The sequence below is a fragment of the Mustela nivalis genome (genome assembly GCF_964662115.1).
Source record: "Mustela nivalis genome assembly, chromosome: 18".
NCBI classification, from domain to species: Eukaryota; Metazoa; Chordata; class Mammalia; order Carnivora; family Mustelidae; genus Mustela; species Mustela nivalis.
In genome coordinates, this window is record NC_139037.1 from 41,750,569 (window position 1) to 41,774,294 (window position 23,726).

Genomic DNA, 23,726 nt, shown 5'->3' on the forward strand with positions numbered 1-23,726 from the left:
TCTAGTTTCTTGCTTCTTTAGTATCCAGTGAACGCCCAGGAATTCACCATCCTACCATTCCTCAGGTCCCAAGGTTCCTAACCAGTGTGTCTTCTCTCAAACTTTCAATGTCTTCTTATGCTTGTTTTATAAAATCCAGGGTTTTAGTTGTTCTGAGCAAAAGAAATAAGGAAGAACACACCTTCCTAGAACATTACTGTTTTTTGAACTAACTGTCCTTTCCCTTTTCCTTCTCAATGGTGACAGTCAGTAGAGCTTGGTGATGTCAGGATGCAGATTCCTCAAAGACTTACCTATTCAAATCCCTGTAGGATCTGGACGGCTCTGCCTGATGTCTGGTTCTGGTCTCAAGACACTGATTAGAAGCCCGACCATATAGAAAGGTTCCAGTCTCATGACTTGCCCGTTCACTAACATTTCATGTAACTTCATGTAAGTTACCTTTCTTCTTCCTGATACCTGTGTGCTCTTCCCTCAACTCTTGGGAGCTGCTGAAGCATCCAGGTAAGTGACCAGATGCCCCACCATTCTTGCCTTTGGAGGAAAAGCATGGGAATGAGAATAACTGGATGGTAGCACTAAACTACAAATATTTTCAGATTGCCCTGTGCCTTTTAGGATCAGGCTGGCAGTTCTGACGGCCTGGCTTGAATTATCAGCGTTTCCTGAGAGCTGGATGGGGAGGAAGTGGTGGAGGAACTAGCCCTAACTTTCCAATGTAGAAACTCCATATACTGAAACTAAAAACTGACCGTGGGTACTCGAGTGTTCCCTCCAATCTGCCTCTGACCCACATGGCCCTTATTCCCTCTTTTCCCACCTCTCCACTTTGCCATGCCTCTTGGTTGCCCTGCGAGTCACAGAAGGGTAGGGGGTGTGGCCGAGGAGGGTGAAAATCCTTCACTCTGCTTCCCCTTTCACTCTCAGATGCGCCCAGGGTCGCCGAAGAAGGAAGACACGAGGAAACAGGTAAAAACCATTTTGCTGTCTTTTGCATTCGGCAAGTCAGTGTGGAGCAGCTTCTGTGTGCCAGGCCTGGGAGCACAGTGGCTAGTTGTCCTTCTTCTTGCCTGTGTTCTAACAGGACACAGACCCCTGTCTTTGAGCATGGCCGCTGATGGGCTTGATGGTCTTCTGAGAGTAAGATGGGTCACCAGATTCCCCGGGAGGGAAGAATGGCCTCGGGGAGGCTGGCTCTGAGATCCGGCAAGGCCCTCAACTGGCCTGTTTTGAGAGACCAGGGGTTTGGTAGTGTGACCTTATGCTGAGCCTTTGTGCCTAATACCTATCTCCGCCCCCCCCCCCCCCCCCCACCCAGCCTCCTGCCTAGTCTCAGCAGCCTTCCAGTTCCAGGTCTGTGGTCCCACTTCTTATGGCCCAGAGACGGCCTGGGGGTGAGCACACAGCCCTGCTCTGAGGCGTGTCCTCTCCCACTCGTCCTGGTATCCTCAAGCCATTCCCCCATGAGGGTGGCTGGTGGCAGATGGGGCGCCAGTGTCCAGCTACTAGAGGCTAGTCTTTGCCACAGAGAAGGGGCTCTAGCCCTTGCCACAGCTCTTGTGGAAACACAAAGGGACTTCCAGCGCATCCCTCAAAACACTGACCCTGCGACCTTGCCAAAATCAGTCCTGTGACTGAAAAGTAAAATCAGTCCCATGACTAAAGAAGTGGGGGGCAATGGACTGTACTCTGGCCCCCACGCTGGGAGACATATGATGTGCACCCAGCTGATGAAAGGGACCAAAAAGACACACGTTTGGGAATCGATTGACCTTTTTAACCCAAGTTTTCTCAAGTGGATGTGGCCTTGAAGACGTTTTTGTGTGTAGCGCCCGCACAGCTGGCATCTGTTCTGCCTGGAGAGTCTGCCCCCATTCACAGTCCTCACTCCTAACCTAGGCCCAGCCCAGGCTGGCACAGCCTCTACTCCTGGGGACAGGCCCCCTTCCTGCTGAGCAAGCGGCCTCGCTTTCCCCATGCTGGGTACTGGGCCCCCAACAGCAGCTGGCATGAGCCACGCAGCCTGAGAAGATGAACAGCCCGAGGGGGTGAGGGGCCCTTGGTGCGTGGGAAATGTTGGCTGCGCAGGTGGGATGGGTGCAGGTCTGTACTGAGACCGGAGACACACTCTGTCACACATCCTGCTAACTCCAGAGGGACCAGCACAGAGGGGCCCAGCCATGCAAATTGGCACTTAAATTTAACTCTCTGTAAATGTAACTCTATGTAAAAGTCTAGTAAGGTGGTGGAGAAGCTCACTAGTGTCTCACAGAGAGACAGACGGGTCGTGACTGCAAACTGGGGGCCCTTGACTGCCTCCGGCCCACAGATAGGTTGGGTTTGGCCAGCACCGTGTTTGTTTCTGAAAGCAGGACATTTCACATGAAAACCTGGCTTCTTACTTCTCTTAAAACTGGAAGGTCAGGCAGTACTGAGCTCCATGTTCCCAACTGGCAGCCACCAGGCTTCTCTGAGTGGGACCCTTGGACCACATTCTCCTAAGTTCTTTCAGTCCCCTCTATATGTTCTCCTGGAATCACACTTAATTATTAGTTTTAGAGAAATTTTGTTCTTGGTCTTTAAAATCAAGTTTTGAGCATGGTTCTGCCCTACATAAAACCCTCCACTACTTGCCTCAAGGTGAGCTTCAAGTTACCCAGGGCCTGGGATTCAAGGCGACCTAGTGGTCTGGTGCCACTCAAAGACTGAGAGCTGGGCAAGAAGTTTGTAAAATTATGAATGGATGGACAGGTGGATGAATGGAAGGAAGGATGGGATGGATGGATGGATGGATGGATGGATGGATGGATGGATGATGGATGGATGGATGGATGGATGGATGGAGGGATGGAGGGATGGAAAGAAGGAAGGAAGGAGGGAAGGAAGGATAGATAAGTAGATGGATGGTTGGTTGGTTGGATGGAAGGAAGGAAGGAAGGAAGCTAAGAAGGAAGACAGGCTCTCTGTACAGAGTTCTTGGGCTGACACAATAGACATGGCATGCCCACAAAGGGCCCCATGAACATCCAGAATTCAGTTCCTGCCATGTAACCAAATGTGGTCCTCCTGGGATCAGGGAAGAGGGGTTGGAGCTTGGTGGGTGAGCAAGAAAGTCATCTGAAAGAAATAAGTGACCAGACAGCTCAAAGACAAATTCTTCCCGGCCCAGGTTCCTGCTTAGACACAGCACCATGCATCTCCTCGGCCCCTCACTCCTGCTCCTTGGTAAGGACTATGGTCTAGGCTTGGGTTCTGGGATGTCTGTGGGAGCTAGAAAAGGAGGAGAGTTGGGGAGGGTGGGGACAGACAGGTAGTGTGTTTGTGTGTGTGTGTGTACACTTCTCTCTTTGTGTACCTTCCTCTCTCCCTCTAGCTAGTATTCTAGAATACTTGGCCTTCTCTGACTCATCTAAATGGAGGGTTGAGCACCCCCACACTCTCTACAGCTGGGAGGGGGCCTGCGTCTGGATTCCCTGTACCTACACAGTTTACTCTGGGAGGAAGGATGAGCTGGAAGAACTGATCGTGTACAGAAACTATAAATATGATGAAGCCACCAAGAGCTTCGAGGGGCTCATTCTGTATAACGACACAAAGCCTTGGAAGGGTCCTGATCCCCTGGAGAGGGTTCAGTTCCTGGGAGACCAAAGATCCAACTGCACCATACACATCAACCCTGTATTGGAAGAAGATGATGGCCGGCTGGGGCTGAGGATGATAACGAAGAATTCCAAATGGATGGAGACAATAGACCTCAATGTCTCTAGTAAGGCCCTGGGGGATGGGGGCCTCTGCCTCGGTTTCGGGCAAGGAGGGAGGTGGGAAACCCCCAATTCCTGGGACAGGGGATGCAAACCAGGCTGCCTGTGGAGGCCAGCCAGGAGCTGCCAGTGAGTGACCCGGGCAAGCCCGAGACAATGGAGCCTGAAGCCTGAGCACCTGTCTCTCCTCAAGCATTGAACCTGGCCCTCAGCTCCCACCCATGCTAGAATCTGGGTTCCAGTTTGCCTGATTTTTCTTTCTTTCTATTTTTAAGACTTTATTTATTTATTAGAGGGAGAGAGACAAGAGGACAAATGGGGCGGGGGTATGGTAGGCAGAGGGAGAAGGAGAAGCAGGCTTCCCACTGAGCAGAAAGCCTGATGCGGGGCTGGATCCCAGGACCTCGGGATCATAACCTGAGCCAAAGGGAGATATTTAAGCCAACTGAGCAACCCAGGTGCTCCTCCTTGCTTGATTTTTCAAGGGAGGATGGAAATCTGGTTTGAGTGAATTCTCCCAGTTCCTTAATATTGGCAATTCATTCTAATCAGGCCTCCATGTCTAGAAGAGACACAGGTCAGGGACGAATAAAACCTAGGCCTGGGACCTCCGCCCCACAGCCTATTTCTTCAAGTGCAGGGGCTGGAGGGTTCTAAACCGAGCAGCCCTACACTGCGATGAGAGATGTAGCTTCACACCGTCAGTCCTAGGAGTGGCCGAGCCGGGGGTTCCCTAAAGGAATGCCATGTTGGGCGCCTCCCAGCACTGAGGCCGTTACAAATGCAGGTCTGTCATCAGAGCCAGGAAAGGCATGGTGACCAAATCTGGTAAAATTGTCCCAGGGCAGGGGAGCGATCTTGAAAATGCTTAGAGAGCAAACATCAGGGAAGGATAACGAGGTTAAGCATATAATATAAAGCAGGATTCCTAAGGAGAAGCAGGGATCACGAGACCTTGAGCAAAAGCGATGCAAAGCAGAGAAAGGCAGGCCTGAAGAGAGAGATGGAAGGGACTGGCAAGGGGGCCTGAGGGCTTATTTGGGGGCAGGGCATCTATAGCCAGGGGTGAGAGGCCGACAGGAAGGCACCTGGTCTCCCAGGCCTCCAGCTTGGCCCCTACTCTCTTGCAGAGACCCCGCTTCCACTTCAAATTCAGCTCCCTCCAGAAATCCAGGAGTTCCGGGAAGCCACTCTGACCTGCTTGCTGAATTTCTCCTGCCCTGGGTACAATATCCAGCTGCAGTGGTCCCTGGAAGGGGATCCTGGAGGGTCCCTGAAGGAGCGTGCCATCACCTTGACCTCCCTGACTACCAAGACTATCTCCACCCAGAGCAAGCTCACCTTTCAGCCGCGGTGGACGCAACACGGCAAGAATCTGACGTGCCAGCTCTGGGACCGCAAAGCAGAGCAGATGCTCTCCAAGGCAACGGTGTTGCTAGATGTGAAGTGTGAGTGCCCCCCCCCCCAGGGCCCCAGGGGAAGGATGAGGGTCTTGTCTCTTCTCCACCTCAGAGTGTGCCAAGGGTAGCAGGTACCGACACGGAAGGACGCGTAATGGGTCTGGGGACATCCATGGCTGGGAAAGGTCCCACCAGGGCTATGTCCCTCCATCACCCCTGTTCTTAGGCCCAGTGTTTTGGGGGAACAGCTTCGTCTTAGCATCTGGTTTGGTCTAAGAGAATAACATAATATCCTTGAGGTATGGTGTGAATTTGAGATCATGTGGTTAGGTTTTTTGCTTCCCTTGGGTGGAGGAGGCGCGGGGTAAGAAATGTCTTCACATCATTGTTTATGCCTCATTCATTCATTCAGTAATATTTACTACGAGCCTCCTAGGTGCCAGGCCTCTTCTTGCCCACTGAGGAGCTAGCGCTGCAGCTGGGGAAGACAGACAATGACTAGATTAACAAAGAAATGCCGATCTTAAGGGTAGGCAGTGATAAGTGTATTAGAGGGAAGCAAAGCTGGGCTCGGACAGAGAGAGGGAGGGACAGAGGCCTCTCTGAGGACAGTGAGCTTGGGTGGAGGGAAAGATTGAGACAGGCAGCTATTTGACAGAAGATCCCAGGAAAAGAAAAGAGGAAGGACAAAGGCCTGGGGGCGGGAGCTTGGTGCACCTGGGTCAGAGTGAGGGGCCGGAGAGCCTCAGACCTGTGTCCAAGGGGCCAAGTGGTAGGAAAGGAGGGCCAACGCCAGACCTCGTGGGTGGCAGTGCAGTTTTGGATTTTATTCTGCATGGGGAATCCACTGAGCAGTTTCAAGCAGGGGAGGGGCCAAGTCTGACGGACAGGATCAGGAAGACAGCTGACTGCTGGTGGAGACCAGAACTCTGGGAACCGGTTATAGGGTGGCGCACAGAGCAGAGACTGGTTAGGAGTGTGGTGACAGTCACCAAGTGCTTGGACCAGCCCACCCTTGTTGACAAGGGGGACAGCAAGTTCCGCCCACCCTCACCCACTGTGTATAGGCCGCTGCTTTATCTGAATCAAAGCCCTGTAACATCCCACCCCACGTGGCCCCCTCTGAGAAGTCTCCGCCCCCCTCTCCCGCTGCCCCTCTGCTCCTCCAGATGTCCCAAAGTTGAAGATTGAGGGCAGTCCCAAAGAAGTCAATGTAACAGAGGGAGAGTCTGTGACCGTGACGTGCCAGGTCATTAGCAGCAACCCAGAGGTCCGGAACATAGCCTGGCTCAAAGACGGCACCCGGCTGAGGGAGCAGAAGACATCCACGCTAACTCTGGTCTCTGTGACCAAGAAGATGAGTGGAAAGTACCAGTGTGAGGCCTTCAATGACGTAGGCTCAGGACGGTCGGATGCAGTGGTCCTCCAAGTGTATTGTGAGCCTCCTGGGAGCTGGGAGCGGGGGGGGGGGGGGCAGGCAAGGAGTTAGCAGGGCGTGGAACTGAGGCCCTGGAGCAACAGGGGCCTCTGTTCACCTCCCTCTTCTGCCTCTGCAGATGCTCCGGAACCTTCCAGGGTTGAGATCTTCTCCTCGACAGCTAAGGAGGGGGATCAAGTAGTGATGACTTGTATGTCACTGGCCAATCCTCCTCCAACCAATTACACCTGGTATCACAACGGGGTGGCAGTGCCGGGAAGGACAAGCAAGATCTTCCAGATCCCAGCGGTTCTCCTCAGCCAAGCTGGGCAATACTCATGCATGGCAGAAAACAGACTTGGTTCTAGTCAAATTGGCCAGGAGACTGAGTTAGACGTCCAGTGTGAGTAGTCACAGAGCCTCTGGGTTCTAGCGGGAGAAGGAGGCAGGCCAATGGGGTGAAGGAGAGTCCTGGACCCCCCTGGCAAGCAGGGGGTCTCCCAACACGTACGCTCCTTGGGCAGGTGCCTCACTACTGTTCTGAGTTGTATACCCAGCGCCAGAACAGGGTCTGGCTCGTAACAGGTGCTCAGTAGATGTTTGCTGAATGAATGAACAGCAAGATGCCAGGGCCCGTGAGGGACGCGGAGAACTTGGTGTCACTTAGACAGTGCTGGAGCTCCAGAAGGGGGCCTGAAGTTTCGAGAACTGGAGCAAAATGTCTCATGCCTCTCATCAGAGGTCAGACCCTGTTTAGCATAGTCTCGTCCGTCAGTCAAGCCCGGGACCAAGAGAATCCCTAAGTTTGAGCCTTGGACCCCGAGATGTCCGAGTCTGAGTCAGATACTCACTCTGATGGGGATGCTCGAACCCTGAACATCTAGACAGTGGGTGTGTGAAGCAGCAGCAACAGCCACGTTTCCAGACTGTTTACTCCTCTCTGAGGGCTTCATCCCAGGTCCCCCTGGCAGGGACTCTACCAGGTCAGGTGTTCTTAGGACTCCATCTGATGGAGAGCACACTGAGTCCCACAGCCCACCATCACTCAGCTCTCAGCCCATCCGGCTCCAGGGCTGTGCTCTGCACCCCCCCCCCCCCTTAATGCCTGCACTACAGCAGACTAGCGCTGTGCCCCAGGTCCCCGAGGAGACCCACAGATGGGGCACTTCTACCTTGCATACCCCATGCATTCTCTGCTTGAGCTCTGCTCTAGTCACCACGCCTCAGACCACAGCCAGGGCTCTGGTCCTCGTACAGACCCAGGAGGGAAGCACAAGCCTTCCTTTGGTTGATTTAGGAATTGTGTGAATGCAGGGGATATGCTGGGACGGGGCGTGGTGGAGAAGGCCCTGGGAAAGGTAGCCTGGACAGCAGACTTTTACTCGCCCATCTGTCTGGTTTTCTCCCAGATGCTCCCAAAGAGGTAACCACGGTGATTGAAAACCCCATGCGGATTCAAGAAGGAGATACTGTGACCCTGTCCTGTAACTACAGCTCCAGCAATCCCGGAGTTACCCAATATGTATGGAACTTCCAAGGCTCTCAGATGAAACAACCACATGAGGTGCTGATAATTCAAAAAGTTGCCTGGAACACCAGGCCAATCACCTGTGCAGCCTGTAACCAGTGGTGTTCGTGGGCTCCCATTGTCAGCCTGGATGTCCAGTGTGAGTGACTGGGCAAGGGGACCCAAGAGGTAGCCCAGCTGTGATATGGGCTCTCAGGGCGAGGGGCCTAGGGCCTGGGCCGGAACCTTCGCAGAGAATTAAGGGCTGAGAATCTGGCCTCAGGGCCAAGGGGAGAGGAAATCATGGGGACGGGAAGAGGGAAAGGGACCCAAGAGGCCAGCCTGAGGCCCTTGCTCTCCAGATGCCCCCAAGGACGTCAGGGTCCAGCAGATCATCCCCTCTTCTGAGATTCGCTCTGGGAACCGAGTCCGCCTTGAATGTAACTTCTCAAGTAGCCGCCCCAGAGACGTCCGCTTCTTCTGGAAGAAAAATGGAATCTTTCTGAAGGAAGGAAAAGAACTGAGCTTTGACTCCGTCTCTCCAGAAGATGCTGGCAATTACAATTGCTTTGTCAACAATTCCATAGGTCAGACCATGTCTGAGGCCAGGACGCTCCAAGTGCTATGTGAGTGCGTGGCTGGGGCTAGAGACAGGCCGAAGAGCCCGTGGCCAGCTACCTGGATCCTGATTTTGCTTCTCCTTATAGATGCACCAAGGATGCTGCATGTGGCTATCAGCCCGAAGGACCAAGTGATGGAGGGGAAGAAGGCCATCCTGATGTGTGAGAGTGATGCCAACCCTCCTGTCCTCCAGTACACCTGGTTTGACTGGAAGAACCAAAACCTCCACCATTACGATCAGATGCTGAGATTGGATCCTGTGAAGATCCAGCACTCAGGCGCCTACCGGTGCGAGGCCACCAATCAGCTGGGCAGGGTCCAGTCGCCCCCCAGCACCCTCACTGTCTACTGTAAGTCTCCTCCTGGCCCCTCCTCCCCTGACCCCTCCCCCGCCATCCTGTGGGGTGGCCCAGTAGGTCACTTCCTGCTCCACACAGGCTCACCTGTCTGCCTCCTTCTCTCGAGACTTCTCCCGATTCTTTCTAGGAGGGTTCCCTCTAGGGCTGCCCCTACCTGCCAGACATCCTGGGCTCTGTCTTTCTCTGTCTCACCCCTGATAGGCTGCTCATCTTTATCTTGAGATTTCAGTATTTTTTTTTAAAGATAAGGTAAAATAAAATAGCATGAAAAAGTAAATAGTAGAAAGACACCTCTCCTTTCTTTCTCCCTGAGGACTCTACCCTCTCTCTGAAGGCCTTCAGCACTGGTGGCTGGTTGCATGCCCTTACAGAACTATTCTGTACACAATACCATATTCTGCACAATACCATATTCTGCACAATACCATAAGTAGGTCTATGTCTGAACACCCTCCATCACGTGCACACGTTGTCTTGGACGTTCTTTTCTTCCCACATAACAATACCACTCGGAGACTGTGCTATATCCATGTGTGGATATACATACATGGTGTATGAAGAGTCTGGAAACAATAGGGAAGATATTTAATTGACTTTTTCAGATTAAACGTGGAGCTATGGCTTTAGATTTAGAGGATCGTGGCCTGCAAAGCTGGATGCCTGAACTTTGGAAATGTGACATATTGTATAAACACCTGTGTCTGGGGTCTCCACTTTGCAGACACCCTGGAGACCTGCCTTTTCCCCTCAGGGCTGCATTGTCATTGTCTTCCTGTGCACAGAAGCGACAAACCCTATCCACCCTGAGCCTTCCCCAGACCCAGCTCTGGTCCCACTGAAAGACAGTTGCAGGAGAAGTTCTGATAAGTATGGCCAAGCAGCCGCTAAAGAAGTTGTAGCTTGTACTGTGTGTCCAGTGTGTACCTGTGTCTGTCACAGAACAGGTGCTTTCCTGAAAGTTAGCCCTTCCCCCACCCAGGCCCCAGTGGGCAGGGGTCAGCTTCTTCCTTTTTCTATATCTTGGCCCCTGCGTATGGAGAAGTTGCCCATGCAATGACAGTGGCCACGCAGAGAAGCTGAGGATGCCTCCTGGGCAAATGCTGCAAAGCATTGCTGGCCATGATCCGAGAAGCAGTATCCCCAATTCATGGTTACTCCTTCTCCCACCAGACAGCCCAGAAACCATCGGCAGGCGAGTGGCTGTGGGAGTGGGGTTCTGCCTGGCCACCCTCCTCCTGGCGTTCTGGGGAGTCAAGCTTCAGCGAAGGTAAGCTCCTCCCAAGGCCCACATCCTGAGCTCTCCCTGATACCTTTCCTGGAGTGACTCTGGTTGGCCATCCTGGAGCCCCCCCAGCATGCCCACTGCAAGGGGTCCTGTCCCCACTCCCCGATCCTCACAGAGTGGGGCTTTATTTATTAGCTGGAAGAGGATACGGAGCCAGCAGGGGCTCCAGGAAAGTTCCAGTGGCCAGAGCTTCTTTGTGAGGAAGCAAAAGGTAAGAAATGGAAAAAGATGACCAGGAGGGCAGACTCAGAAGTCAAGTGGAGACAGAGGGAAGGGGGGATGCAGAGCATAGTCGGAGGGGAGGTCAGGGGTCAGAGGCCAGGGGAGGGGGACTCGGGTGGAGAAAGGAGTGGGGAAAGCTGAGGCCTTGTCTCTCTCCCAGGTTAGAAGGGCCCCACTCTCCGAAGAGCCCAACTCCCTGGGGTGCTACAATCCTGTGATGGAAGATGCCGTCAGTTATGCTGCCTTGCGCTTTCCTGTCGGTGACAATGACACACCAAGAACTGGGTACTGAGTGAGGGTCCCGGGATGGGGACACGTGAACCCAGGGAGGGCTGTGGGAGGAACAGCTCGGCTCGTGTCCTGCCTGCCCTCTTTGCGGCAGGCCCATGAGCCAGGCTCCGCTCTGGGGTGCTCTCAGGGGCTCGGGGAGTTCGAAACAGGAAGAGTTCACGCAAAAGTCTTCATCTGCGGCCATCCACCCACCCTCCTTCAGAGATGCAAGGACCCTGGAGACAGAGGGACCTTCTCCAAACACGGATGACACCGTCACTTACTCTGTCTTGAAGAAGTGTCGAGTGGTAAGGGGACTGGGCTGGGGAAGGAGGGGGTGCAGGGGGACCTGGCCTCAGCTGGGAGCCCCAGATGGGAAGGACTTGGCGACCTCTGCGGTGGCAAGGGCTGGTGGGGGGCAGGGGGCTGCTCAGACACAGGTGTGGTGGGAGCCAGGGTGGATGGCCCAGTCTGAGATGCTGACTGCACCAGCATGGGAGCAAGAGGACTTCCGCTCGGGCTCCTGGACCCTCAGGAGGAGCCAGGGAGGGAGAAGGCCGGGGACGCAGACCGGGAGGCCGGCGGCCGTGAGGCCCACCTCACACTGTGTGGCTTTCTCAGGGCGACTATGAGAACGTGCTTCCAAACAGTCCAGAAGATGAGGGGGTACACTACTCGGAGCTGGTTCATCTTGGGGTGGGGGAGCGGCCTCAGGCCCAGGAAGCCGTGGAATACGTGACCCTCAAGCACTGAGGGGCCACACCCGCTGGAGCAGAGGCACCGAGGAAGAGACCAGAGGGACAGACCAGGGACGGAGGAGCCGGCCCCACCCCTGCTGCTCAGCTGCAAAGCCACACAACCTCCCTTCCACATCCAAGCACACGCACGCGCACACACACACCATCACTCGTGCCCTGGTCAGCGCCCAGAACTTTGTATGTGGCCCAGGGATGGGCTTCCTTCTCCACGCTGGTGACCCTGACTTTCCCAAAGACTTTCCTTGTCCGCTCTCCTTCCCACTGGGAAAGTCCTCTAAACCCCGATCCTGCACTGCACACATCCCCCTGCCCCTTCCTGGCCACCTGCCGCCTACCCCCATCCCCCACCCCCAAACCCCATCCCCAGCGGGCTGGCATCCCTGCTGGGGTCAGCTTGTGACTGTATTTTTTCCTTTCCCTCTCCATCCATTTGGACCTCTCACTCCTGCTCTGAAAGCCGCACTCACTGGTCCTGTGCCTAATTTCTGCCTCTGGGGCAAAGCACAGGGATAGAGCGGCTGTCCTGAGCTGCGTTCTCCACAGGTCAGCAAGGCATTCCATTACGCTGCTGCAGCCCCTCCCCATGGGGGTCTGGTGGGCTGAGACTTACACTGGTGTGGACAGACGTGTAACACACACAGAGCTGCATAATAAAGATGGCTCAGATACCACCTCAAAGAACCCATGAACGATTCCCATCTGTGGGGTCAGAGTGAGAATGGGGAGATGCAGGAGGGCCTCGTGGGACCTGGGGAGAAGGGAAAGTGGTCGAGGCAACCTCAAGGTCAAATCAGCAGCCTGGGGAGTCCGTTGTCGTGTTGCAAAGGGTGCACTGACCCTGCAGGCAGACCAGCACGAGTCTGAGTCCTGACGCTTCTGCTAACAAGCTCAGTGATCTTGGGCAAGCTCACCAGCCCACCTGAGCCTCAGTTTCTTCATCTGCAAAATGGAGATGCCCCCTACGTGGCAGGCAGCTCAAGACAGGAAGTGAGGACATATATTGGAGTCACTTATCAGAAACGTAACACAACAGCCTGACGTCCCTAAAAACCAGATTGCCATCTTGTTTGCCACTCTTGAAGAATGTAAGAAGGGGAACCCGATTCATCACTCGCAGCTCTTCTCAAAAGTCCCACTGCCAAGCTTGGTCACACCCCACAGTTGCCCAAGAACTTCTCGAAAGCCAGCTGCCTTGAGAAATCTCATCACTTGCCTCTTGACCCACCGTCACCTTTACCCGTTCCCTGTCACGTTCGCTAATTCGGACTTTCCAGTTCGGTCCTCCCAGTTTCCCCACCATGTTCAGGTTTGACCTTTCTCCACCTATTCTTAAAAGCAGAAACAAGGGGACGCAAGTTCCTGGCCCGTGGTGGGCGCTGCACAAATTCCACCTTCCTCCCCTGTGCTCCCTTCCCATCTGCTCGAGACCGAAATCTACTCTCTGAGCAGATGACGTTCTGGTCATTCTTGGAATTGTGCCAGAACAAGGCACTCATTTCCCCACCAATCCACTTTGTCCCCAGTGTGAGCCAGCACTTCTGGAGGAAAGGGGGACAGCCAGAACTGTCTCAGGCAGAAGGTAAGGGTTTAGGTTTTCTGTCTCTAGAATGAGGTCCAGGATCATTCGCCCATTCAACTGTGTATTCAGCAAACATTTACCGAACACCTGTCAACGCATCCAGTATAGAGCAGTTGTTGGGGGTACAAAAAAGAAAGGACATCAGCCTCATCTTGGGGACCTCTAGTCTAGGGTACCCATAAGGTTTTAGGGCATGATCCCCTCTAAGGAGCTGGAGGCAGCCCTGAACCTGATGAGGCCTGGCACGGGCTCCCTGGCAAGCAGCATGTGCCCTGCCTTCCTGTTTGAGCCCAGCTGCCGACATTAACCTACTTCGTGACCAACTGACCGAGAGATGTGGCTGTCAACAGGCCAACAGAATTCAGACAGCTCTGAAGCCAGGGCCTCCAGAATCCAGGCAGCAATCCACACGGCCCCAGATCACCCTGTCTTCTCAGGGCCCAGACAACCAGCCATTCATTCACTTACTGAGTCCTACTATGGACACAACAAGCAGAGGATAAAGCAGACAGAAATCTTGGGCCTCACTGACCAACATCCCAGCAGAGGAGCCAGCAAATCTGATATCACAGACTCATGAATGCTAGGAATAAACACAGCGTAAGATGAAGATAGACTGGAGTGGGGGAGGGACCCAACTGGAGAGGGTTTGAGGAAGGCCCTCAGGTGACACTGGGCAGAGACCTGAGCCGGCAGAGGCATGGTGCTGAGGCAGAGATCTTGAAGATTCAGGGTCTCCCCTCACAACCTGCTTTTGTCTTCTTCCAAATGCTTGTTACAGAAGGTGAAATGGCCCTTCTTTTGACTTTTCCTGGGTTCTGTCAGTTTCCGAAGATAAAATATTAAACACAGATGGCAAGTTCTTCTACAGTCCAGGGGAGGTGCTGGACCACCTATGTAGGACAGGGAAGGGAGGCAACCAAGACTCAAGTTGAGTGAATGAAGTAGAAAACGGGGGTCCAATCGTGTCTTTGGAGGCCGTGGTTGGTATGCTGAGAATCCTTTGCTGCCTCCACCAGAAGCCTGGTGGGGAGCACTTCGGGAAACCACTAGCGAATCTCGTTCTGGGTGACGTGGAATCTGGGAGAACGTGGCAGCCTGATGACTGACACACACACCTCCAAAAAAAAGTCCAGAGAGAGGCTGTCTTGTCCATTTGAGGGAAAGACAGACAGGCAGAGAGAGAGAGAGAGAGAGAGAGAGAGAGAGAGAGAGAGAGACAGGCATAGTCAGAGACAGAGACAGAATCATAGAGACAGGCTGTGGCCATTTTAAATCCCACTTGGGTCTTCCTAGAGAGGCAGGGTGACCCCAGTAGGGGGTAAACAGCTAAATTCTGAGAGGCTGAGAAGAAATCTAAGCAGGCAGCTAGAGTCTCGCACCATCTATGCTTTACTGAGAGCCGCTCAGTGTCCCTCCATGTGCCCCAGAGAGAAGCCTGGCACCTTCGTGCCACCAAAGGAGACCCATCCTTGGTCTGTCCTCCTCCCCATTCCTGTCAGCACCAGAAGGCAGGGTCAGAAACTACTGTCACTGAGCCAGAGGGCAGAGGAGAGGGAAAACCTTCTCCTCCCAAAACGCGCTCACAGCCTGTCGCAGAGGCAACGCCTTGGAATGATGACTTCATCATCCCCACATCAGTCACCAGATGGATATGGTGTGGGTCACCCAAGCTTGTTACCTATGAGTGAGTGCTGCCCACTAGCCAGGGCCTGCCCATGGGCTCATCTGGGAGGAGAGAAAACAGTGCCCAGAGCAGGTCTGAACGGGCTGGGGTGGGGTGGGGTGGGATTGAGCTGTGCTCTGGTCGTACCCTGACAACCCTGCTCCTTTAAGGGACTAGCTACACACTCCTCCTGCTGCCTAAGGGCAAAACCCTGGTTGCCACCCTGTCCCTTCCTGTGTTTGCATCATCTGTTTGGACCCTCACCTCCTTGCCTCAGCTCCTGCTGGAGATGCCCCATTAGCTGCTCACCCAGGCTGCTGATGCCTCGGGCTAATGGCCTGCCACCCCGCCCTCCTCTCCCTTCCGGCTCACTGCCCATCCCGGACACCCTCCCTCAGCCGGACCAGGGGGACTCCTGAGCCTCAGAGACATCTGGCAATGCCAAGAGGTGAGTCCGTCTTTCTGTGGCTCCTCTCTCCATGGCGATTATTCCCCCAGACTCCTCCATTTACCCACTTAGGGTGCCCCCGAAGTTGGCTAAGCTCATTCCCTTTGGCACTGATGGGACCTGGCTTCCCCTCGGGCTCTGCCCTGCCACCCCCCGTGCCTGCCCTTGGCCACAGCCTCTACCTTACCCAAATCCTGACATTCCCTCCACCCCCCACCCCAACTAGGAGTTGCCTGCAACCCTCAATGACTGCAATGCAGACTCTCAGCCATCCCTTTTGGGAGGAGGGGGGCAGCTGCTTCCCTTCCCGGGGAATCGGGGGCAGGGAGTGGACACAGGACTCTAACTTCCCGTCCTAGGAAAAACACACACCCCGTGGGGCCCAACTATGTACTAATTTTCTACCCTTTCTCTCCCCAGTCTCAGAAATTAGGAGGCTTTTCCTCTAATGGGACGTGCACGCTTTCCATTGTGTTTTAAGAGAGGACATGGTGGAAAGGAAGCAGAGGACTGAGGGCGAGCCGTCGTCACTTAGAATCCAGACTCACCGTTGTACTGGCACCAGCTCTCTCATGGGCCTCTCTGCTTGAGATAGTTGTCATCCCACTAGATGACTTCTAACACCCTGAGCAGTCTGTGACCCCAGGAGCCCCCAAGCACCACCCCTCACCTTACCCCAGGCCTATCCAAGGCTGGGGAGGAAGCAGAGCTCAGGAGCGTGGAGGCCAGCTCCGGCCCCATGGACCTGCCCCCGCAGCTCTCCTTTGCCCTCTATGCGGCCGCCTTTGCGTTGGGCTTCCCACTCAACGCCCTGGCCATTGGGGGTGCCGTGTCCCACGCCCGGCTCCGCCTCACTCCTAGCCTTGTCTATGCCCTCCATCTGGGCTGCTCTGACCTCTTGCTGTCAGCCTCTCTGCCCCTGAAGGCGGTGGAGGCCCTGGCCTTGGGTGCCTGGCCTCTTCCGGCCCCACTCTGTCCTGCCTTTGCTCTTGCCCACTTCGCTCCGCTCTATGCCGGTGGGGGCTTCCTGGCTGCCCTGAGCGTCGGCCGCTACCTAGGGGCTGCTTTCCCCCTGGGCTACCAAGCTGCCCGGAGACCGTGCTATTCCTGGGGGGTGTGTGCGGCCATATGGGCCCTTGTCCTCTGTCACCTGGGGCTGGTGTTTGGGTTGGAGGCTCCGGGAGGCTGGATGAACAATACCACCAGCTCCCTGGGCATCAACACACCAGTCAATGGCTCTCCAGTCTGCCTGGAGGCCTGGGACCCAGCCTCAGCGGGCCCCGCTCGCCTCAGCCTCTCTCTCCTGCTCTTCTTCCTGCCCCTGAGCATTACAGCCTTCTGTTACGTGGGTTGCCTTCGGGCACTGGTCCGCTCAGGCCTGAGCCACAGACGGAAGCTAAGGGCAGCCTGGGTGGCCGGGGGGGCCCTGCTCACACTGCTGCTCTGCTTAGGACCTTACAATGCCTCCAATGTGGCTGGCTTCCTGCGCCCCAACATGAAAGGCTGCTGGCGGAAACTGGGGCTCATCACAGGGGCTTGGAGTGTGGTGCTCAATCCGCTGGTGACTGGCTACTTGGGAGGGGCTACCAGGAGGGTGACAAGTGTGGCAAGAACAAAAGGAGGGACATCCCAGAAGTAGTAGCCCCTACTGGGGAGAAGGGGTATGGAAGAGAGCTGGTTGCTTGTCTGGGCCCCTGGAGCCCAGAGCAAAAGAAACTTGCAGGGCAGCATGGACTGGGAGCATCCTTGGACCTGCTTATGGAAAGAACTGAGCCTGGCAGAAGACTGCATCCCAGCTGGAGGGCAGAACAGAGGCTGGGAGCTAGGTCACAGCAAGAAGGTAAGCTTGTGTCTGTACACATCAGCATGACTCCCTACCTCTGCCTGTCCCTTTTCTCCTCATGCCCCACCTGCCAGTGCTATGGAAGTTTTCTTCCAATATAGAGGAAATGCCACTCTGATGATACACTTTGGGAGACGCTACTCCCAAAATATTTCCTTGGAAAGAACAGTTTAAATTTCCCAGTAAGAGAAGATGCAGGAGCAAGATACTGATGCTGTTATACCATCTGGAACTCACAAGAGGGCACCATTCGAACTGTGAATGGGAAGTTGGTAGGAAAAGCTGCCTCAGCAGCAGAAAAAATACTAGCAACACCAGAAATAGTCATGAACAAACACAGAGTCTCTGAACGTGACAGTTACCACATCGAGCACTTTAAAAGTGTCCCATTTCACACAATCCTTTGATATGGCCATGCAGCTGCTGTACACATGGGCAGGTGGTTCACTGCACAAGGGTGCCAGGCAGAGGGGCAAACATTGATCAAACTCTAACCTGAGATTTGCTCACGAGGCCATGTGCCTGGCATGGGGCTGTTTCCATCCGAAGGAAAGAATATGTTATTCTAATCTGAACAAAGTTGCTGCTTACTCCTCAAGCAGTGCACCCTGGTGGAGGGTGCTGCCACTTGGAGGGGGGGCGCCTTTTCCTCATTTGTACAGAGGCACTATGTAAGTTAGCTACAGTCCTGGAACAAGTCTTATCACCATCTTCATTTTGCAGGTTAAGAAATGTTCCCAAGGACAAACCATAAGAGACTCTTACTGTCACAAAACAAAATGAGGGTGACCAGGGGGAGGGGAGCAGGTGGAGCAGAGAGAGGTTATGGACATTGGGGAGGGTATGTGATATGGGGAGTGCTATGAAGTGTGTAAACCTGGTGATTTGCAGACCTGTACTCCTGGGGCTAATAATACATTATATGTTTATTTAAAAAATTAAAAAAAAAAAAAAAAGAAATGTTCCCAAGGCCCTACAGCAAGGTAAGGGTGGATGTGGGATGCGATACTTCAAGGCAGGACCTCCAAAGGGCAGGGGCATTTGAAAAACTGGGTATTAGGGTGAACGCCTGTCCTTGTGGTCCACTTTGCGAAGGTGAATGGCGGCACCCTCAACCTGTGAGAGAGTGGGTAGAGGAGAGTGGCCATGGAGGAGACAAACATCTGGGCATCTGCTCTGATGAGGCGAGGTGCAGGAAACAGACTTGTTCCTTTAAAGACGATAATGCCACGGACATATAAGACACAGGAAGTCAAGCTGCGTACCTGGCATGCACGAAGCAGTTTATACAAGCTATTTCTTTTTATGCATAAATGTTCATGAGGGCAAGGCATTTTATTTGCTGATATATTCCCAGCACCTAGAGGGGAGCTTGGCACATAGCAGGCTTTCATTCAATGTTTACTGCATGAATGAATGTTCACAATAGCCTTCCAAGGAAAACATTATTTCCTGTTGTATAACTAAAACAGACCAGAGAAGTTATGAAACTTGCCTGAGGCTCTGCAGAAGTGAGAAACAAGTTTATTCCCTGCACAGTGGTGAGACCAACGAATTTCAGTGTAAGCTGACCTCTAGCCCAAGTGGCCTTACTCCCCTCCTCCCAGGAAGCCAGGGACCGCTCTCTCTCCTACCGCTCGGGAGCACCTGCTGCTTCTGGACCACTTCTTCTGGAGAATTGTACCTGCTCCTTTTAAGGGTGGAATTTAGGGTCCCTGAAACCCCATGTGATCTGCCACAAGCACCCTCATGACCCTTGCCCCTTAAGCCCGAAGGCTCCTACATGTTCTCCCAGCAGGTCAGTCCGTGCACCTGTCATTCTGCTTGCCTTAAGTGCTTCCACCATGGCTCTCTGCCTTTGTGACGCTGAGGTTTTATTAACCTCTGACCACTCCATTCCCTGAGATCTCACTCCCATGAAACCCACGACAGCAAAAACTATTTTCAACAACTTATTTGGGATAAAATCGATACCTCATAAAATTCACCCCTTTTAAGTGTACAAGTCAATGCTTTTCAGCAAATTTACTAAGGTAGGCAACTCTCACTTTCATTCAGTTTAGAACATTTTCATCTGCTCAGTAAGACCCCGTCCTGGTCATTTACAGTAAATGCCCCTAAGTCCCCGGGGCAACGAGTAATCTATTTTCAATAGATACAAATTGGCCCATTCTGGACATTTCATATACATGGAAACAGACAGTGTATGGCCTTTTATGTCTCACTTGTTTCACTTGGCACGTTTTTGGCGTTCTAGTACTCATAGATATTTCATTCCATCTTACGGGCAAATAGTATCCCATCATAGGGATAGGCCACGATCCATCCTTTCAGCAGCTGATGGACCACCGGTCGGGGTGGGGGGTTCCTACTTTCTGGCTAGTATGAAAAATGCTATGTGAACACTGCTGAAGCAGTGGAGCTGGATCACACAGTAAACTGATATTAACTGTTTTAAGAAACTACTTTCCAAGGTCACTCTACCATTTCATATTCTTACCAGCAATGTATGAGAGGATTCCCACTCCTTAACCTCTTGCCAACCATCTGGCCTTGTCCGATTTTTTGCCTATAGCCATTCCAGCGGGCATAAAAGGGTTATCTCACTGTACTCCATAAATATTTGAATGAATAAACCCATAATCTCTGAAGTCAGACAGAACTGGGGTTTGAACCCCAGGGGTGATCCTTAACAAGCTGTGTTGCCTGGAGTGAGTCACTTCCCCACCGAGGAGCCCGAAGACAGAATGGCGATGCCCTCATGGGCAGAGTGTCTGCTACTGATTATGTGACCCCTAAATCATCATTACCGTCATTAGTCTTCTCATTATTACCATCACCCCGGAGACAAGCCCACACCAGTGACTGGGATGATGGCAGCCACCATCTGTTAGGTACCCACCACCACACGCCAGGTTCCCTTCTCAGCCCCTGACATACTAATGCTCTCATCTAACGACAACCCTATGAAATTGGTACTGGGATGGTCCCTCCTTTGCAGATGGAGAAGCGGAGACAGAGTTTAGGTCACTTGCCCAAAATCACAGAGTCAGTGACAGAGCTGACAGCACAGCCAGGCTACTGGCTCCAGATCCCCAGGCTCCCCATCACTGCCTTAGGCTGCCTGCCCTTATTAGGCAAATTAGATGGCTGCCATTCCAGAGAAGCAAATAAGAATCAGGTGGGGGATCCAGAGGGGAAGATGAGGTTGGCTCAGGGTTGTCTCAGGCATCCCCTCTGAGATAGCCTGAGAGCAAGGCACGTGGAGTAGTGGAATTTGCTCCTCGTTTTGCATACTGGCTTGGAGCTGATAAAGGAGCTAAACCCATCTTTTGTGCGATTGCTCAGTGGTGAATGATGTCACGGGTCTTTATCAGTTCTGCCAGATAATAGCTAACTTACACTGTTCTCCAGAAGCTGACAAAGAGCTGGGCGCAGAGCAGCTGAGTTCTCAAATAAGCAGGTAAGCATGGGGCCCTGAAGGGCTTGGGAGGGGGCCCCTTGGTGGAAAGGGACAGGGAATAGGGTACAACCAGGAAGACAGGCAGGCTTACCGTTTTGGAGAAAGCATCAGAGGGCATGAAGGGGCTGCGTGGAGGGGCGGGTGTTCCCTGCCAATGGTTGAGATGCTGCTGGCATGGGGCATGAAGTCCCCATACCCCTGAGCCTGTCCCCTCCATCTATCTGTCTCTTTCTCCAGTGGCCATCACCATGGGCACAAGTCCGAAATGGTCCTTCTTCCCCGGTGATCACTGGCTCTACTTCTCCGTGTACCTCTTCACCTTCATCGTGGGGCTCCCCCTCAACATGATGGCCCTGGTGATCTTCGTGGGCAAGCTGCGGCGGCGCCCGGTGGCCGTGGACGTGCTTTTGCTCAACCTGACCCTCTCCGACCTGCTCCTGCTGCTCTTCCTGCCATTCCGCATGGTGGAGGCCGCCAGTGCCATGCGCTGGCCCCTGCCCTTAGTCTTCTGCCCCCTCTCTGGATTCCTCTTCTTCACCACCATCTATCTGACCTCCCTCTTCCTGACAACTGTAAGCATTGAGCGCTTCCTGAGCGTGGCCTACCCAATATGGTACAAGGCCCGGCCCAGGCCTGGACAGGCCAGCCTGGTCAGTGGGGCCTGCTGGCTCCTGGCCAGTGCTCACTGCAGCGTGGTCTACGTCACTGAATTCTCAGGGAACTCCTCCTACAGCCAGACTACGAACAGCACCTGCTACCTGGAATTTGAGGAGGCCCAGCTGGCTGTCCTCCTCCCCGTCAGGCTGGAGATGGCTGTGGTCCTTTTTGGGGTGCCCCTGCTCATCACCAGCTACTGCTATGGCCGCCTGGTGTGGGTGCTCAGCAGGGGAACCAACCACCGAAGGAAGCGGCGCGTGGTTGGGCTTGTGGCAGCCACCCTGCTCAACTTCCTTGTCTGCTTCGGGCCCTACAACGTGTCTCATGTCGTGGGCTACATCAAGGGTGAAAGCCCCGCGTGGAGAAGTTATGTGCTGCTTCTTAGCACCCTGAATTCCTGCGTCGACCCCCTTGTCTACTACTTCTCATCATCCGGATTCCAGGCTGACTTTCACCAGCTGCTGAGAAGGCTGACGGGGGGCAGGGGCCCTTGGAAGCAGGAGGGCAGCGTGAAGCTAAAGAAGAGTGAGGAGGGGGGCAGCCATGGGAGCTGTCCAACGTAGGGAACAGGGAGCGGACTCTGGCAGTGGCCAGGCAGTTCCTAGCTGGAGTCCGGCAGGACTAGGGAGTGAGATGGGGGAGCCGGCGGTTGATGCAGCTGGGACGGCGCAGGCATCCAGCCTCCCCAAGGATGCTCACCCAAGCCTAGCTCTCGGCCTCACCCAACTGCCCTCCTTTTATATTCCCCCTTTGCCCCCCACCCCTGAAGCTATGGATTGAGCCCTGGGAGACAGTCGGGATGAGAGCATGCTCTGGAGAAAAATGACCGCCCATGGCAGCAGGGCGGCTCCCATGCTTTTTGGAAGGTAAAGGAGGAGTTGAGAGCAGTGACCAGGGACTGAGGGAGCTGCCTGGTGGCTTGGGACAGGAGGGGGAAGAAGCCACCCTCCAGAGCTGCTCCTACTCGCAGGTCAAGAGTGGGTACACAAAACCCCAGGCTTGAGGGAGCATCCTGCTCTCATGCGGATTTTTCCAGAAAGTTTCCATTGTTCAGTAAATTCAGATTTTTGGGGACATTTATGGAAAATAATAGAAGAAAAATTACCTAAATAAATCTGGTAGCAAGTAAAAGAGAATGGTCTTTCCTTATTATTATTATTATTATTATTATTATTATTTTGAGAGAGAGAGAGAGAACATGCATACACGTGCAAGTGGGGCTGGGGGGGGTACAGAAAGAGAGAGAGAGAATCTCAAGCAGGCTCTACACCCAGTGCAGAGCCTGACACAGGGCTTGATCTCACAACCCTGAGATCACGACATGAGCTGAAATCAAGAAATCAAGAGTTGGATGCTCAACCGCCACCCAAGGGCCCCTGTCTTTTTCTTATGGTATATCTAGGCCAAATGGGATTGGTGCATGGAAGCATAAAACACCTAGACTCCGAAGGAAAAGAGCTAAAATCCCTAGATGTCAGGAGAGGATCTGCCTCGGAGGAATAAAAGTAACAGCTAACTCTATGGGAAGGACTTGGCCTCACCCACTAGCTTCTTCCATCCTCTCACTAACCACAGAAGATACTATTATTATTCCCACTTTGCAGTTGAAGGGATGGGCCAAGAAGCTGAAATCTCCTACCTGAGATCCTACAGTCCGTAAGTGATTGCAGCAGGCCTGGAGGTCAGAATTAGCTGACCCCGACTCCCATGTCCCCCACCCACTCTCCTCTTTTGCCTCCAGCTGTGTCATCTGCAGAGAGGGGGCCAAGTCTGGCTTCCAGAGCCAGCGAGACAGTCTGCCCAGGACAGATGTTAACAGGCCATGAGGACAACTGGAACGACATGCAAAGCAGCTCGGCTGTTGCTAAGTCCTCTTCCCTTATTATTAGAAACCCACTAGAAAAAACAAAGCTTGTCAGTCAGCACAGTTGACTTCAAAGACAGATGTATGTTCTTAAGAGCTATTTTTATAAGATGGGACCATTTAGTAAGCTTTCCTTTCCTACTGAGGGGTGGTGCATGAGAAAGCGTGGGTTAGAGCCTCCTCTACCAGCAAGGCGACCAGAACAACACGGGCACCTGTTTGTACTCACTCTGCTCTAGTTCAAAAACATTTGTTGTGCACCTACTGTGTGCAGCTGGCTGGGCTGAGAACTGCAAGGGCTTTTAATATGAATGTCTTTAGCGTCTGCTTTTCTCCTGGGGTGAAGGTCACTGGAGAACCACAGCTGGCTGTGGGTGCAGGGCTGGGTTTCAGATGGAAGGGGAGAGACGCTATCTCAGTGCCGAGATGGAGGCATGCGCGGTCTCTCTGACTGTGACTCATCTTCTGTCCCAAGGCACTCAGCCCTGGTGACAGCTAAGAACTTAATAAAAACATGAGTCTACATGGTTCAGATAGGGAACAAAGGTTGACATGGAGTTCTATGACTCCAGCATTGGTAACAAGGACCCAACTCAGAACAAAAAG

At 53.5% G+C, this 23,726-nt stretch overlaps 3 protein-coding genes across 6 annotated transcripts; all 3 read left to right on the forward strand.

Moving 5' to 3' along the window:
* The first annotated feature begins 657 nt into the window (after positions 1-657).
* Positions 658-12,278, forward strand: CD22 (CD22 molecule). 4 transcript variants are annotated; one of them, XM_082708710.1, is made up of 14 exons: positions 658-969; positions 3,170-3,225; positions 3,374-3,766; positions 4,892-5,209; positions 6,331-6,597; positions 6,718-6,981; positions 7,988-8,245; positions 8,448-8,711; positions 8,793-9,056; positions 10,236-10,332; positions 10,486-10,561; positions 10,733-10,857; positions 10,991-11,150; positions 11,464-12,278. In XM_082708710.1, the coding sequence occupies exons 2-14, from the start codon at positions 3,192-3,194 to the stop codon at positions 11,593-11,595; spliced, it is 2,652 nt and encodes an 883-aa protein (XP_082564836.1). In that variant the 5' UTR covers positions 658-969; positions 3,170-3,191; the 3' UTR covers positions 11,596-12,278. The 4 variants fall into 4 exon arrangements, with proteins under 4 accessions (XP_082564836.1, XP_082564837.1, XP_082564838.1 ...); XM_082708711.1 differs by having other exon boundaries at positions 11,066-11,150; XM_082708712.1 differs by lacking the exons at positions 6,331-6,597; positions 6,718-6,981 and having other exon boundaries at positions 672-969.
* A 2,998-nt stretch (positions 12,279-15,276) lies between these two features.
* FFAR1 (free fatty acid receptor 1) lies at positions 15,277-16,932 on the forward strand (the record flags this gene model as incomplete). The annotated part of the gene is made up of 2 exons (XM_082708719.1): positions 15,277-15,293; positions 15,714-16,932. The coding sequence occupies exon 2, from the start codon at positions 16,033-16,035 to the stop codon at positions 16,930-16,932; it is 900 nt and encodes a 299-aa protein (XP_082564845.1). The 5' UTR covers positions 15,277-15,293; positions 15,714-16,032.
* A 97-nt stretch (positions 16,933-17,029) lies between these two features.
* On the forward strand, positions 17,030-22,376 carry FFAR3 (free fatty acid receptor 3). The gene is given in 3 exon segments (XM_082708718.1): positions 17,030-17,133; positions 20,837-21,789; positions 21,792-22,376. Coding segments are annotated over 3 exon segments (1,125 nt in total). The 5' UTR covers positions 17,030-17,051; the 3' UTR covers positions 21,882-22,376.
* Positions 22,377-23,726: the final 1,350 nt, after the last annotated feature.